Genomic DNA, 15,540 nt, shown 5'->3' on the forward strand with positions numbered 1-15,540 from the left:
TGCGAATATCAATAATAATGATTTACAATCCAGTATTCTCCTGCTTTGAAATATGCTCATGAAAAGAGAAGGTCAAAGGAATCTTTTAACTTCTTATCAAGGTCCAACATTTCTCTGTTTTTGTGATCATGATCATTCCCAAGAGCAGTTTAAAAAAAAAAGGGCGATAAACTAACCCAAAAATACATATATTTTTTCACCACTCTATTATGTGTCTCTTTCTTGATAAAAGCTACAAAGCTGTAAACATTTGATTGAATAAATTTACAAATGAGATTTATAAGGAAAGCTTTAATTTTAGGTCAAATATTTCATTAAATATATCCAATATATTTGTTGTTTAATTGGAATAGAGACAATCACACATATTTGTTTGAACATGAAGTAGGGACAATTAATAATGGACACATGTTATCCATTGGTTCTTGGTTGCATTTACTCCGTGCGTTGTAATAAAAACAGAGAGAGAGAGAGATGAGGTGAAGTGGCATGATATTATTGGCTAAGAATAAGATGAATAGTCTATGAATAGTAATTTTGCATTGTGCCTTATTATATTATATAGATCTATATAATACGTGTTAAAACATATTTATGCAATAATACGTGTTAAAACTGTCACCAGATGCTGAATTCTGCTTTTAACTCTCAACAACAGCTTTTCAAAACACTTCACCAAGCACTCATTAAAAAAAAAAAAACAAAAAAAAAAGCAAAAACTACTGAAGTTGTCCTTTCTTACAGAAGAGTCGAAAGCAATTATTTCGTAATCATCAATGTAAAACTGACCCGCTGGATATCTCAATTCCAAGACCAGAGTACAAATGGGCATGTTTTCCTTATAAAAAGATAATTTAACATGTTACATGGTCAAAGAAAACAAAATGAGTCAAGTATAGATAACAAAACGTAATATACATCTCCAGAAGAGATATTAATGTTCATGTTGATGATTGTAAATTATCCATGTAAATAAGAAAAGTAGTGTCACCTTAGTCCTTGCATCATCCAACTTAAAAAGATTCAAACAATTCTCGTATACCGTGTGTTATATATAGTCCCACATGGAAAAAAAAGGATGAGAATAAAAGGTTGTGCGTGCTCGCCAAGGGTTTGCTTAATGCTTATTCCAAATAAAATAAATATTTATATACAATTCTTCAAATAATTACATTTCATGAAAAACTCTTAATACAATCCTACATCCATACAAACTAATATGTGACCTAGTTGAGCACCAACAAATTATTGTTTGGTCATCTAACTTCTGGATGATATAATACTATAATGCTTGGTCAAATGAGATTAATTTCATAGCAACAATCATTTTATACCAACAATAATGCAAGACCTTATAAGCGTATTGACCAAGGTAATGCTTCCTTGCATACTTCCAAAAGCGTGTTCAAGACACAACTTGGAGTCACCTTACTTGCACTATATAAAGGTCCTAAAAGGTCTCATTTAAACAGCAAAAAACGAAAGCACTTACTTTCTAACAATCATTTGCAATTCAGTTGCTCAAAAGAAGGCAAATTTCCAAGAGACATTTTTAAGTTGAGTGAAAAAGAAGATAGTAGAAAATGTTGTCAAAGTCAAACAATGTGGACATGAATATGTGCATTTATGCGCTTCTGGGTATATTTGTTTTGGGTATGAGCTCATATCATTCTAACCAGTCCATGGTGATGTACGTTGAGAAAGGCCAGACTACAAACAGTACAAGCAATTCAGGTCAGCTTAAACACACTGTTATTATTAAAATTGTATCCTACGCAATCATAACTAGAAAGGGTTTAAAAAGTGTTTTGTAATTTGATTGTGCAGTTCAATCATTTGGCAATGCGGCCAGAAGTGTTCAGGATTGGCTAGTCAGCCTAGGAATCAAATCTCTCAATTTCTTCATAGCCAAGTGTTTGCAGTTCAGATACGTATCTCCTCTTCAGTCGGAAGCCTTATCAACCTCTTGGTTGTTTTGGGTGGCTTTTACTAGATCCATTTCTTAAATGCCAGACTCTCCTTTGTAAAAGAAAAAAAAAAAAAAAAAAAGTGTTTTGTATTTTGTTCATACCATATCTTGTAAGATTGATAAGAACCTCCAGTGGAAAATATGATAAAAAGGAATTCACTCTCATGATTTTCATACCTAAATCCACTGTAATATAATCTATTTACAGACTAAGATATCATCAATTATTCTAAAACCACCCCTAAACTACAAGTAGTTATTTCAATTACCCATCCTGTGTTCTTATCAAATACATGGTCCACTACGACTTTCAAAGAGAAAACAGGGAACGAAATGGCCAACAAGCAACAATGTCATTTACAGAAATTGGGTGTGTTTGCGATGACATTGTGAAGCTGTTGCTTTTTCATATTCTAAAATCAGAGTGAATATGTGAATATCAATAATAATGATTTACAATCCAGTATGCTTCTGCTTGAAATTATTAACTAATATATATATATATATATATATATATATATATATATATATATAATACGTGTTAAAACATATATTTAGGCAATAATACGTGTTAAAACTGTCTATTTAGTTTACAAGATGCTATATTCTGCTTTTAACTCTCAAGACCAGCTTTTCAAAACACTTCACCAAGCACTGATTTAAGAAAAAAAAAAAACTTAAGTAGTCCTTCCTTTCTTACAGAAGAGTCGAAAGCAATTATTTCGTAATCATCAATGTAAAACTGACCCGCTGGATATCTCAATTCCAAGACCAGTGTATAAATGGGCATGTTTTCCTTATAAAAAAGATAGTTTAACATGTTACATGGTCAAAGAAAACAAAATGAGTAAAGTATAGATACGAAAAAGAGTATTCAAAATTCCTAATGCAACGATTCACCGTCTAACCACTTGAGCTTAGGCAAGAACCTGGTAAGCAACGACCTGAAGTGATCACCAGTTATTGCATTGCCCGAAATATCTAATTGGTAAAGATCCAGATCTCTGAACACTAGAAAAGCTTCCCAATATTTTGCCACATCGGCAACGTCGCTAACAACTTCCTCAGACTTGCAACGAATATCTTCTGTGTGAGACAGAGGAGAAGGACATAAATACCTTGCTGTATCAACTGAGTGTGAGCCTATCTCGTTGTATGAGACATCCAATACTTTAAGCGACTTCAGAAGTCTGATTGGCCCTAAAGCAGTAATGCTACAGAGTTTGTTGTGACTCAGATTTAAGCACGAGAGAAGCTGCAAGGCCTCCACTCCTGTTCAAAAGACCCCCGAGTTAATGCGGAGGAAAAAAATGTGTAATTTGGGTGGTAAATGTAAATGAAAATACTTTCATCTGGCTCAATCTAGTACATATAAATGCGTGTAGTTAATGCCTTTGGGCTTAACTTTTATTTTTATTTTTTCAATTATTTACGAGAGTTTCTGCAGTGGTTAGATAAGCCTACCTTCAAGTGATCGCAGTTCATTGTGGCTGAGATCTAGCATTTGAACCCACAATAATTTCTCTGTAGATCCCAATCTTGTTAGAGATAAGTTACTTAAACGTAAACACACAGAAATATAGAACTGTGACTGAATCGAGTCTCTGTAGCGATAATAATGTCTCGACAGGGACTCAAAACTGGCAGTGACCTGGGAAATCACATAAAATTTAAGCATGATCAGGCCTTAAAAGATAGCAGCACTAATAAGTTCACTCTAATAAATTTTTGCCAAAGATACTGTAAAGAATGGCATAATAGACTTCAATTTTAAATTCTGGATTCAGAAACATGTCGGGGGTAAAAAAAACACAGTACAAGGAGAAGCATCATTTAATGCCAAGTAATTTTTTCCTATTGCCAGTAGCGGATGGCTAAGAATAAACCAAATGGCTCGTCCAATCATTTTTCTCGGTGTAAGTACAGAAAGTAACCTGCTGTAGAAGCACAAGACTGCTTTCGTCCTTGTAGTAACACGAGTGATCGCTATCTAGCTCTGCCAAATCACTGTAGAGTTTCAGAACTTCTTCGGAGTGAGCTGTTTTGCAGGGTGATTGGGATAAAATAGAATCACGGGCACTCAACAGCCTTGCAAGTGTAAGCTTCCCAATCTTACTGCAAAAAATAAGAGGAGACTTTTGAATCATAAACCAAAGAATTAGCTAAAAATGTGCGTATTTTTCATTATCTTGAATAATAAAAATGATAGCAAAAACAACTTACTTACCACTCTATCTCAGACAGTAACTCCCTAAAAAGGGCTATCTCATTATCTATAGTCTCTGTGCACCATTTAGAAATTGCTACCTCATGATCATCATTAATAGTAAGTTGATCCAGAGATACAACCAGATTGGGCTCATGTGACGTAATTTCGAACAATTCAAACTTATCATTACTCCATGATAACATCTCGTCATTTGGGTTCTTAATTGATTCGGGTTCCGAAGATTGTACACAAATTCTGAAGGCTATCTGAGTATGATGCTCATAAGGAAATCCACTAGCTGAAATAATGCCTGGTGAAAATCCTAGGCCAACTCTCATCGGATACGTTTCAGGGCACTTCGTGTTTGGGAGTTTCACATGTGTAACCCAAACTTGTGCAACACTAGACTTATTTGTGGACAACGGTTCCCAAATTAGGTCACTGTTTGGGCAGATTGAAGAATCAACTGTTATTGTAGCTGAGCTTACACCTTGAACAGCTTGACTAAAAAACAGAACAAGTGGAAAAGTTCCGGAATCAGAATGGAAACTGAAAAACTTGGACGATGCGATTTCATCACCAATGGGGTCTCTAGACACCGTAAAATCAGAACCATTAGCAGGAAAACAAGAAACAAGCCGGGGAGCATCTGATTTAACCGTCTGATCGAGAAGCCAATGGTAGTAAAACCAGCCACTCTGATCGTCTGGATCCGTAAAAATAGCTTGGTGAACAAGCTCAAACTCATCATTCAAAGTCTTCTGCTTTGAGTACAATCCTTCAACCTTCCTTTCTAGCAAAGATGAGAGAAGTATGCTGCAAATTCATAAAGCAAACAGATATTAATATGCATATATCTTTCTTTTTTTCCTTTAGAATCATAAATTAACATGTTATACAATGTATCTCCTCAATCATCTTACAGAAAATTTAAAAAGAAAGAACCATATGAACTTCATTATACTGAGTATATGCAAAGAAAATTTAAAAGAGAGAACCGTAGGAACTTCAACTCTCTTCTAAAGGGAATCACCCATATCTGAAAAAACATAGCCTCGTTATGGTCACTCGTGAGCCTTCTTCAAATTATAATAATATTGGACCTAACTAATTACAAATTCTTAACCCCAAATGAAAAATGTCATACGGTTTTTTATGATGTTAGTGTATGATGCGAAATCAAGGGCATATAAACTTGTTAATCGAAGAAATTTACATCACACTTCTCGATGTTTAGGATTATAAGGTTAACCTAGGGGCAAAATTATTGAGTAAGCTCACAAATAATGAAAATAAAAATCTTAAACTTGTTACAAAATGACAGAAAAATGAATTTTCTATACTGAGTAGCATGTACCTCCGATTGTGCCATGCAGAGTAATTACTGAAACTAGCATTGATCATATCAGTTGTGTAATTTAGTTCTTCCTCCTCCGACCTGTTCATCTTTTCTGCCACAAATCTGCGAGGAATTCGTAGTCAACAACACAATGAGACACAAATCCCTGATTCCGTAGTCTAAAAACCGACCCCACAAGGAATTCACCTTCTGTAGTTCCAGGCATGAAAGTTCCTGGAGTCGGCCTTCTGTAACCGGCCAAGCAGACGAAGCTCGTGATCTATGGACGAATGTCCTTTGCTCAGCACCCATTTCCGATGATGCCACGCCCCGTAAGACTTGAAATTCTGCCTCAACGCATTCTCTACCTAATCAAACAGAATAATAAAAAATAAAAAAATAAATAAAAAAAAACTTCTCAAATCACTTGCCTTTCACATTTCGGCGAGTCTAGTAAACCATGTGTTGAGTCAGCTGCCAGCGTGGCACAAGTTTGTTAGAGTTAGTTATAGTCATCGAGTCTGTAATCGTGCTAGTATAAAGCACCGCGTAGTCTAGCTAGGTTGAATCTCGAAGAGTCTTTAGTTGTTGATCAAGGTTTGCACAATTCTCATACACAGAATATTGGTGAGTATCTGAGCGGGTGAGAGATCGGGAAATACTTTCTTCTCCGGGTAGCTTAGGGTACAAGTTTTCTCTGTGTTATGGCATCGAAGAACTCGGATTGTGAGTCTTCGAGGAACCGATAGTGTTCCAGGGTGTGTATTGATCTGAAAGATTTAGTGCAACGAATTCCTGTGGGGAATTCTGGGGAGTAGGCTTATCTGCCGAACCTCGTAAACAATCGTTGTGTGTTCTGCGTTTATGGTTCATCTGTTTGTTGAATTGTCCGAGAGAACTAAGGTTTAATAACCTAACAGTGGTATCAGAGCCTCATTGGCGATCTCTCACCAGTCATCTGAAGGTTTGTGATATAATTCTTCATCCTGGCGGACAAGGAAACGAAACCTAAATTAGGTGGAGACGAACCAGAAATCAGCGATCAAGATTCGTCGTTGATCAACACCAATACCAATCGCGCGATAGTGATTCCTCAAGATTCCTGGTCTACACCAAACATGAGGATCGATATCGACAAGTTCGATGGGAATGGCGATTTCCGGATCTGGCGTCGGAAGATTCGAGTTCTCCTGGCTCAACAGCGTCTTTTAAAGGCGCTTGACGATCCGATAATCTGGCCAGAAGAAACCTCTGAAGAACAGAAGAATGAAGTCTTGGAAACGGCTACAGGGACGATCATATTCCACTTGACAGACTCGATCATTCGTCTTGTTGACGGCGAAGAAACTCCGGCAAAAATCTGGAGGAAATTGGATACTCTATTCCAGGTAAAATCCCTCACAAACAAGATTTATCTTAAAGATAGGTTGTTTGGATACAGGATGAGTACTTCCAAGACTCTAGAGGAGAATCTTGATGAGTTTCTCAAGATGACAATCGAGCTGGCGAATTCGGGGGACAAAGAAGCTCTGAGCGATGAAAATCAAGCGATCATCATTCTCAACTCTCTCCCTGAAGCCTACAACGAAGTCAAGACTGCAATCAAGTATGGACGCACTGAAATCAAGGATTGAAAAACCGGGGGAATCGGACGGGAACCGGTCCGGTTCCCCCTTTTTGAAGCTAACCGGCACCGGAACCACCAAAACTGGAGTTTTCCGGTGGTTCCGGGGGAACCGGACCGGGATCTGGGTGGGAACCCGGTTCCCATTTCCCGGTCCGGTTCAGTTAAAAAAAAAAGAAAAACCCGGCTATAAAAGCCCGGATCCCGTTTGGAAATCTTCATTTGCGTCGGTTTTAGGTCACCAACTTCCCGACGCCGCGCAGCCCAAATTTTCCCAGATCCCGGTCGGATCCCGCCAAACCGGCCACTTCCCGACGCCATCACAGCCATTTCTTCCTATTTCCCGCCGGATCCCGCCTTTCCCGGTGAGGTTCCCGTCGTTTTTGAGTTTTTTTGAGGATTTTGAGTTTAAATCTTGAAATTTCAAGATCAAACTTTCAAAAGTAGGGTTTTAATTTTTAAGCCATCGTCTTCTTTCTCTTTTGCCGTATTCTTTTTTCTTTGTCTGACGATCGAGAAGTTTCTTCTTTTTCTCTTTTCTTTTCTTTCTGATCGCCTCTCTCTCTCTCTCTGCTTTTTCTTATTATATGCGGCGGTAACAAATCAATACCAAGGCAAGGCCGTAAGAAAACCCTTAATAGTTTAAGAGATAAGAATAACACGTAGCATATTTTTAGAAGACACGTATTGTTTTTTGGTTGACAGATATGCTTCATAATTATCGGTTCATAATTTTCTGTAGTTGTTTTATATTTATATTTATATTTATCACTTTGCTGACTAATGACTAATTATCACTTTGCTGTTGCCAAAAGCATCATTCTTCAGTTGATATAAATAAAATCGTTGCTGATTGACTTTATATTTATTTCATTAGTTGGACTTCGCTTATGGCCTTGGCAGATGAAATTAGATAACAAAAATAATTTATTTCTACAAAGAAATGATAAATTATTGATATCTTCTACAAAGAAATGACCAATTATTGATATCAAATGACAAATTAGTTACATTTGATATTTATTTACATAATAATTTATTTCCACAGGGAAATGACAAAAAGAAAACGAAAAGTATTTAGAAAATCGTTCGGAAAGTATTTTTCAAAGAAGCTCATCATCTCCATTTGAATTAATAAGTGAAGTTTGATAATTGTGTTATTTTGAATAAGTCATATTCATAAAAAAGAATGTTATCAATTATTTGATAACAATAATCTAAGGAACTCAAATTTTTCATAATGTTATCAATTATTTGATAACTCATTAACAATAAAATATATTAACGAACCCGCAGCAAGGCGCGGGCATTGTTGCTTGTATATACATATATATAAATATAAATATATATAGATATTTTGTATATATATGTATATATTTAAAATATAATCATTATATGTATCATTAAATGATATATAAATAATATTTATTTGTTATAGAATTTTTGATTTGTACTATTGAACTTAGTTTTTGTTGTGTTTGTAATTTGGTAGTGTGTTGAAACATTGTACACTATTTTTAATTTTATGAATTTTATCCTACGTACTTTGTATGTTTTTTTGTATATTTCTTTTATGAATTCCCCTCGGTAAATACCGGTATTTGACGGTATTCCTCCACGGTAACGGTAAGTTCAACGGTACCGGTTTCCTTTTTTTTTCTCGCTTCCTCCGGTATTCCTTTACGGTACGGGCGGTTCCCAGTAAATTCGAAGGCTCGGAACGGTAACGGTAACGGTATTTCGATCCTTGACTGAAATCACTTGCGATGAAGTGGTGTCTGCTCTTAGATCCAAAGAATTCAAGCTCAAAACTGAACGCAACAACTCAAGCGGGGAAAGCAACTACGGCAGAGGAAAGAGTCCATCAAAGTCCTCAAACAAGAACCAATCAACAAAGAATAAAGCCAAGAGTCAAGACAGTTCAAACAAAGGAAATGACAAGGAAAAGGAGCTCAGAACTTGCTTCTACTGCAAGAAAACAGGACATCTGAAGAAAGACTGTTTCAAATGGAAGAAAAACCAGAAGGATAAAGCAACCACAACCACCACAGAGAATAAAGATGCTGCAAATTATGGGGATTGCCATGATGGTGGAGAGGTTCTTCTGGTGAATTCCAACAGCCAAAGAAGCGAGTGGATTCTTGATTCCGAGTGTACATACCATATGACCTTTCACAAAGAGTGGCTTACTGATTTCAAAGACATCATTGGCGGTAGTGTTGTCTTGGGAAATAGTGACACCTGTCAGGTGGAGGGTATAGGAAACATCAGCATCAAGATGTTTGATGGGTGTACAAGGATTCTACAAAATGTGAGACTGGTTCCAAGCCTCACCAGAAATCTTGTGTCACTAGGAGTTTTGGATGACTCTGGCTATGTGAACAAGATTGAAAAGGGTATCATGAGGATATCATGTGGTTCCACTGTGGTGATTAAAGGTCAAAAGATGGATGGCCTCTATCATCTGATTGGGGAAACTCAAGAAGCATCCTCAGTCAATGTCACTGAAGCCAAAGAAGATCAGCAGGCAGTTCTCTGGCATAGGAAGCTTGGACATATCAGTGATAAGGGACTGCAATTCATGAAGGATCAGAAGTATTTTGGCAAGGACAAGATAAGCAAGATTGAGTTCTGTGAGCAATGCATTCTAGGGAAACATCACAGACTGAAGTTCAAGGCTGGGAGTCACACCTCAAAGGTCATCCTGGAATATGCTCACTCAGATCTGTGGGGTCCTGAACCAAATACAACACATGGTGGTAACTCTTATTTTTTATCTATTGTTGATGATTTCTCTAGGAAGGTTTGGGTGTTTCTTATTAAAAATAAGAGTGATGCTTTAGAAAAATTCAAATCCCGGAAAATCCTTGTTGAAAATTTAACTGATAAAAGGTTAAAGACATTGAGGACAGATAATGGCTTGGAGTTTTGCAATGATGTGTTTGACAGGTATTGCAAGAGTGAAGGCATTCAAAGACACCACACTGTCAGAAAGACACCCCAACAAAATGGTGTGGCTGAGAGAATGAACAGAACCTTGCTGGACAAGTCAAGGTGTATGCTTTTCAGTGCAGGACTACCTAAGAATTTCTGGGGAGAAGCTGTGGTCATAGCAGCATATCTTGTTAACAGAAGTCCCTCAAGTGCCATTGAGTTCAAAACTCCTGAAGAGGTATGGACAGGTAAAACTCCAGATATATCTCATCTTAGAGTTTTTTGTTGTTCTGCTTATGCACATCAAAAAGAGGGAAAACTTGACCCCAGAAGGTAAGGATATAGACTATGGTTGAAAGGAGATAGAGGTTTCAAAACTATAAACAGTAGAGATGTTGTTTTTCATGAAACTAACTTTCCTTATCTAAATGAGTCTAGTGTTAGAAATACAAATATGTCTTGTAGTACTAACCCTGCAGGTACAACAAGCATTGATGTCAATCCCATGATAGCCTCCACTGGTCAAGGTGCAGCCAGAGCCAGAAAACCTGAAGAGTCTATGGACCATAGACAAGAAGAGTGATGAACTCAGCTCAAGTGAAGTCAGAGATGTAGCACAGGAAGACCTGCAACAGTCACCTGCAAGCTATCAGCTAGTCAGAGACAAAGAAAGAAGGGCTTCAAGACCTGTAGAAAGATATGGCTTCTCAGCTTATACAGATCTCCTTGCATATGCCTTTGTCTCAGCAGTGGAAATTTAAAAGTCAGAACCTGAGACCTATGAACAAGCAGTCAGATGTTCTGAGTCTCAGAAGTGGAAAACAGCTATGAATGAGGAGATGGAATCTCTACACAAGAACAAGACCTGGGATGTCGTTGAGAGACCTAGAGATCAGTCAGTGGTAGCTTGCAAATGGATCTACAAGATCAAAGAAGCCAGCAGTGCATCTGAGAATGTGAGGTACAAAGCCAGGTTAGTGGCTAAAGGATTCACTCAGAAAGAAGGTGTAGATTACAACGAGATTTTCTCACCAGTGGTCAAGTATAAGACCATAAGGATCATGCTGTCTCTAGTAGCTCAGTTCAACCTTGAACTTGAGCAGATGGATGTCAAAACCGATTTCCTTCATGGTGAGCTTGAAGAAGTCATCTACAAGGATCAGCCTCCAGAGTATGAAGTCAAGAAGAAGAACAAGGATCTGGTTTGCCTGCTTAAGAGATCCTTGTATGGGTTGAAACAGTCTCCTCGGCAGTGGTATATGAGGTTTGATACCTTCATTACCAAGCAAGGTTTCAACAGAAGCTTCTTTGATACTTGTCTATACTTCAGAGGGTCAAACATTGAAGAGGCTGAGTACTTGTTACTCTATGTAGACGACATGTTACTAATCAGCAAGGAAATAGGTCGAGTTGAAATCATGAAGAAAATGCTATCCTCGGAATTTGACATGAAAGATCTGGGAGCTGCATGCAGAATCCTTGGAATGAAGATTGAAAGAGATAGATGAAAAGGTCAACTGTTCTTGAATCAGCAAGGGTACATTGAAAAACTTGTGGACAAGTTTTCAGTCAAGGATTCTAAGGTCACGAAGTTGCCTCTCGGACCTCAAATCCAGTTGTCCAAAGATCAGTGTCCGAGTACTTCAGAAGATATAGAGTTTATGGGTGATAAACCTTACTCTCAAGCAGTTGGCTCTATCATGTATGCAATGACTTGCACAAGACCAGATTTGGCTCATGCAATCAATTGCTTAAGCAGGTACATGGCTAACCCAGGTAAGAGCCACTGGTTTGCAATCAAGGGGATGCTCAAATATCTGGCAGGTTCCACAAGTACAGGGTTGATGTACAAACAGGGCAAGTCAAAAGGAGTTGTTGTTGAAGGGTTTGTGGACTCTGATTACGCTGGTGATAGGGACACAAGGAGGTCTACGTCAGCATACTTCTTCACTGTGTGTGGCAGCTGCGTGAGTTGGAGATCACAGCTTCAGTCAGTGGTTACTCTCTCAACCACTTTAGCTGAGTACATTGCAGCTACTGAAGCCGTGAAAGAAGGGATATGGATTCAAGGTTTGCTGAAAGAGCTAAAGCTTCATGATGGTGTTGCAGTCGTCTACTCAGATAGTCAAAGTGCTATACACCTGAGCAAGAATCCAATGTTCCATGACAGAACCAAGCATGTAGAAATCAAATACCACTTCATCAGGGAGAAAATTTCTCAGAATGTGATCAAGTTGGAGAAGGTTTCTACTGAAGAGAATCCTGCAGATTGTGGGACTAAGGTGCTACCTTTGAGTAAGTTCAGACATTGTTTGGACTTGCTTGGGGTAGTTAAGAGAAACTAGTTGGACGAGTGATGATCCACAGGAGTTCTGGTTGCACTGGCCAGCTAGGCAGCTAAGGTGGAGTTTGTTGAGTCAACTGCCAGCGCGGCACAAGTTTGTTAGAGTTAATTATAGTCATCGAGTCATCGAGTCTGTAATCGTGCTAGTATAAAGCACCGCGTAGTCTAGCTAGGTTGAATCTCGAAGAGTCTTTAGTTGTTGATCAAGGTTTGCACAATTCTTATACACAGAATATTGGTGAGTGTCTGAGCGGGTGAGAGATCGGGAAATACTTTCTTCTCCGGGTAGCTTAGGGTACAAGTTTTCTCTGTGTTGTGGCATCGAAGAACTCGGATTGTGACTCTTCGAGGAACCGATAGTGTTCCAGGGTGTGTATTGATCTGAAAGACTTAGTGCAACGAATTCCTGTGGGGAATTCCGGGGAGTAGGCTTATCTGCCGAACCTCGTAAACAATCGTCGTGTGTTCTGCGTTTATGGTTCATCTGTTTGTTGAATTGTCCGAGAGAACTAAGGTTTAATAACCTAACACCATGTAAGAGCATAATAAAAACGCAAAAAAGAAAATTTTCTCGGCATCAGATTCAGTGTATCTATTACCATTCGCTTCGCTTGATTTTCCTAACACATAAACAAAATTCCTAAGAAATCAAATGCTGCACAATTACCACTCTGAGTTCTTCGTCGAGAATGGAGGTGAGCGAGTCGGGATCTGAGTCAGACTCGGCGATGCGGTGCTGAACAGCGAGCTTCCTGTAATTCCAAGCGGTGTAGGACTCGGGATTGGCCTCGAGAAGCCTTGCGCTCAGGTCCCGAGCCTCCTTGGTGTAGCTGAACCCAGAAAGTTTGGGATCGAATCAATGGTGATACACAGAACGAGTGAAGGGTTTGGATGGACAGAAAAACACGGGAAGCGATTTATGGCTTACGAGCGATTGTGGTGGTTGGAGAGGAATTGCGACTGAAGAGAACGAAGCTTTTGGGCTTTGGCTAATGAAGCTGCTTCGTCTTCCGGCTTCGCGGCTTTGCGAGGTCTTCCATGCATATTCTCCTCTTCTGCAAATGCGCACACAAACTTGGTACCCAGTGAAGACTTGATCAGATTAGAGCAAATTAAAATCGAGAAATTGCTCATTTGCCACCAATTTCTTAACATTTTCCCACTTTTCACCAAAAGACTAATTTTTTCCAAAATTCCACCGAGATGTCAACAATGTTGACATTTATGTCAACAATATTGACATCTCATAGTGAAGGACAAAAATAGATGTCAACATTGTTGACATAAATGGTGGCTTTTTGGGAAAAATTAGTCTTTTGATGGAAAATGAGAAAATGTTATGAAATTGGTGGCAAACGAGGCAATTTCTCATTAAAATTTCAGTCGGGTGTTTTTGGTTGTAGAATAAAATTAAGAGAAATTGCCCCGTTTGCCACCAATTTCATAATATTTTCCAATTTTCCACCAAAAGACTAATTTTTCCCAAAATGCCACCATCTAATTCAACAATGTTGACATTTATTTTTGCCTTTCACTATGAGATGTCAACATTGTTGACATAGATGTCAACAATGTTGACATCTCGGTGGTATTTTGGGAAAAATTAGTCTTTTTGTGGAAAGTGGGAAAATGTTATGAAATTGGTGGCAACTGTGACAATTTCTCTACAATTAATCACATTCTGGAAATTATACTAAATTGATTATAGGTAAAAATTTTAAAAAACAACAATATCAATGCTTGACGAAAATTTAAAAGAATAGTACAATTTATTTTTTAAAAAATTAAAATTATCAAGTATAAATAATTAAAAGAGAAATTGCCCCATTTGCCATCAATTTTATAATATTTTCTCATTTTTCCACCAAAAGATTAATTTGGTCCAAAATGCCACCGAGATGTCAACATTGTTGACATCTCATAGTGAAGGGCAAAAATAGATGTCAACATTGTTCAGCATTGTTGACATAGATGATGGTATTTTGGGAAAAATTAGTCTTTTGGTGGAAAGTGAGAAAATGTTATGAAAAGGTGACAAATGGGGCAATTTCTCTAATTAAAATATATCTTATATAAGTTTATACACTGATAAAACAAACCGAAACAAGAATGGAAACTAAGAACACTTTGAAACCAATAATTAAATAGAGAAAAGAGATTTACATACAGAGTTATATAGAGAAAAATGAGGCAAAAATTATATAGAGAGAATTTCAAAATTGATGCAATTTTATTTCGTAGCTGAGCAATTATTTATAAGAAAAATTAAGGTAAATAGAAAACATAAATAATTACTACCCCATCAATAATAGAGATAAAAAAAAATAATAAAGTAATTAATTATTTATAAATCTTGATTAGTTATGATGAGCGAACCATTCTTCATAACACTCCAGACGCTCTCTATTAGAATGCTCAATATGACATTTACGTGTTCAAATGCCTCATTAAAAAAAGTATATATAGTAAAATCACGCAAAACTCTCCTTCATGCTAATATGAGCGTTTCTTTATAAATTTTGCTGTTTACGCATCTCAATATCATAAACATGTTATTTGAATGTTATAGGTAGAGAGTCTTTTGTTCGAAGATCTGGTGAGTTCTCACATGAACGAATATAAAGATTTTGATGATATTGTTATTTTCAAGCTCTCGAGTGAATGAAAAAGAACTTGAGAGAGATATGATTTATTATGTCGCTCTTGATAAATCGTTCTCTTGATAAAGAAAAAAAATCAAGTTCGTTCATTTCAAATTCTTTCTTTAAGAGATTTTAGGATATCTTCATTGGTCCTGAGATTAACAAGGACAAATAGGGTTATTGTCATAACCGTTTTTGTATCAAATAATCGCTTAAATGATTGTACCACATGCGACTGAATTGATGCCAGAGAAAATATCAATTGTGTTCCCTAAGCTTCAATCAAATGGCTATACTATGAGTTTTCAAGTCTATCACAATCATCCGCCCAATTTCTTGTTTACTATGAAATTAACCCCCAATTTTACAAATCACTAAATATATATCCCTTACTATAGATTTTTTTAGTTGTCTTTTATGTGTGAAATTACCAAAAAGACATATATCACAAGTAAAACTCAACAAAAAATTTATAGTAA

General features: G+C 37.2%; 1 protein-coding gene across 1 annotated transcript; it reads right to left on the minus strand.

Moving 5' to 3' along the window:
* Nucleotides 1–2,724: 2,724 nt before the first annotated feature.
* On the minus strand, nucleotides 2,725–13,522 carry RGTA1 (RAB geranylgeranyl transferase alpha subunit 1). The gene is made up of 8 exons (XM_089621086.1): nucleotides 13,348–13,522; nucleotides 13,087–13,249; nucleotides 5,725–5,885; nucleotides 5,536–5,640; nucleotides 4,197–4,994; nucleotides 3,904–4,084; nucleotides 3,434–3,620; nucleotides 2,725–3,241 (listed from the first exon to the last, which is right to left on the minus strand). Exons 1-8 carry the CDS (start codon nucleotides 13,461–13,463, stop codon nucleotides 2,853–2,855), a joined length of 2,100 nt encoding a protein of 699 aa, XP_089477212.1. The 5' UTR covers nucleotides 13,464–13,522; the 3' UTR covers nucleotides 2,725–2,852.
* Between the last annotated feature and the right edge of the window lie 2,018 nt (nucleotides 13,523–15,540).

The sequence above is a fragment of the Urtica dioica genome, chromosome 7, assembly GCF_054948205.1.
Source record: "Urtica dioica subsp. dioica isolate 48M chromosome 7, U.dioica_male_clone48M_v1_H2, whole genome shotgun sequence".
Classification (NCBI taxonomy): Eukaryota; Viridiplantae; Streptophyta; class Magnoliopsida; order Rosales; family Urticaceae; genus Urtica; species Urtica dioica.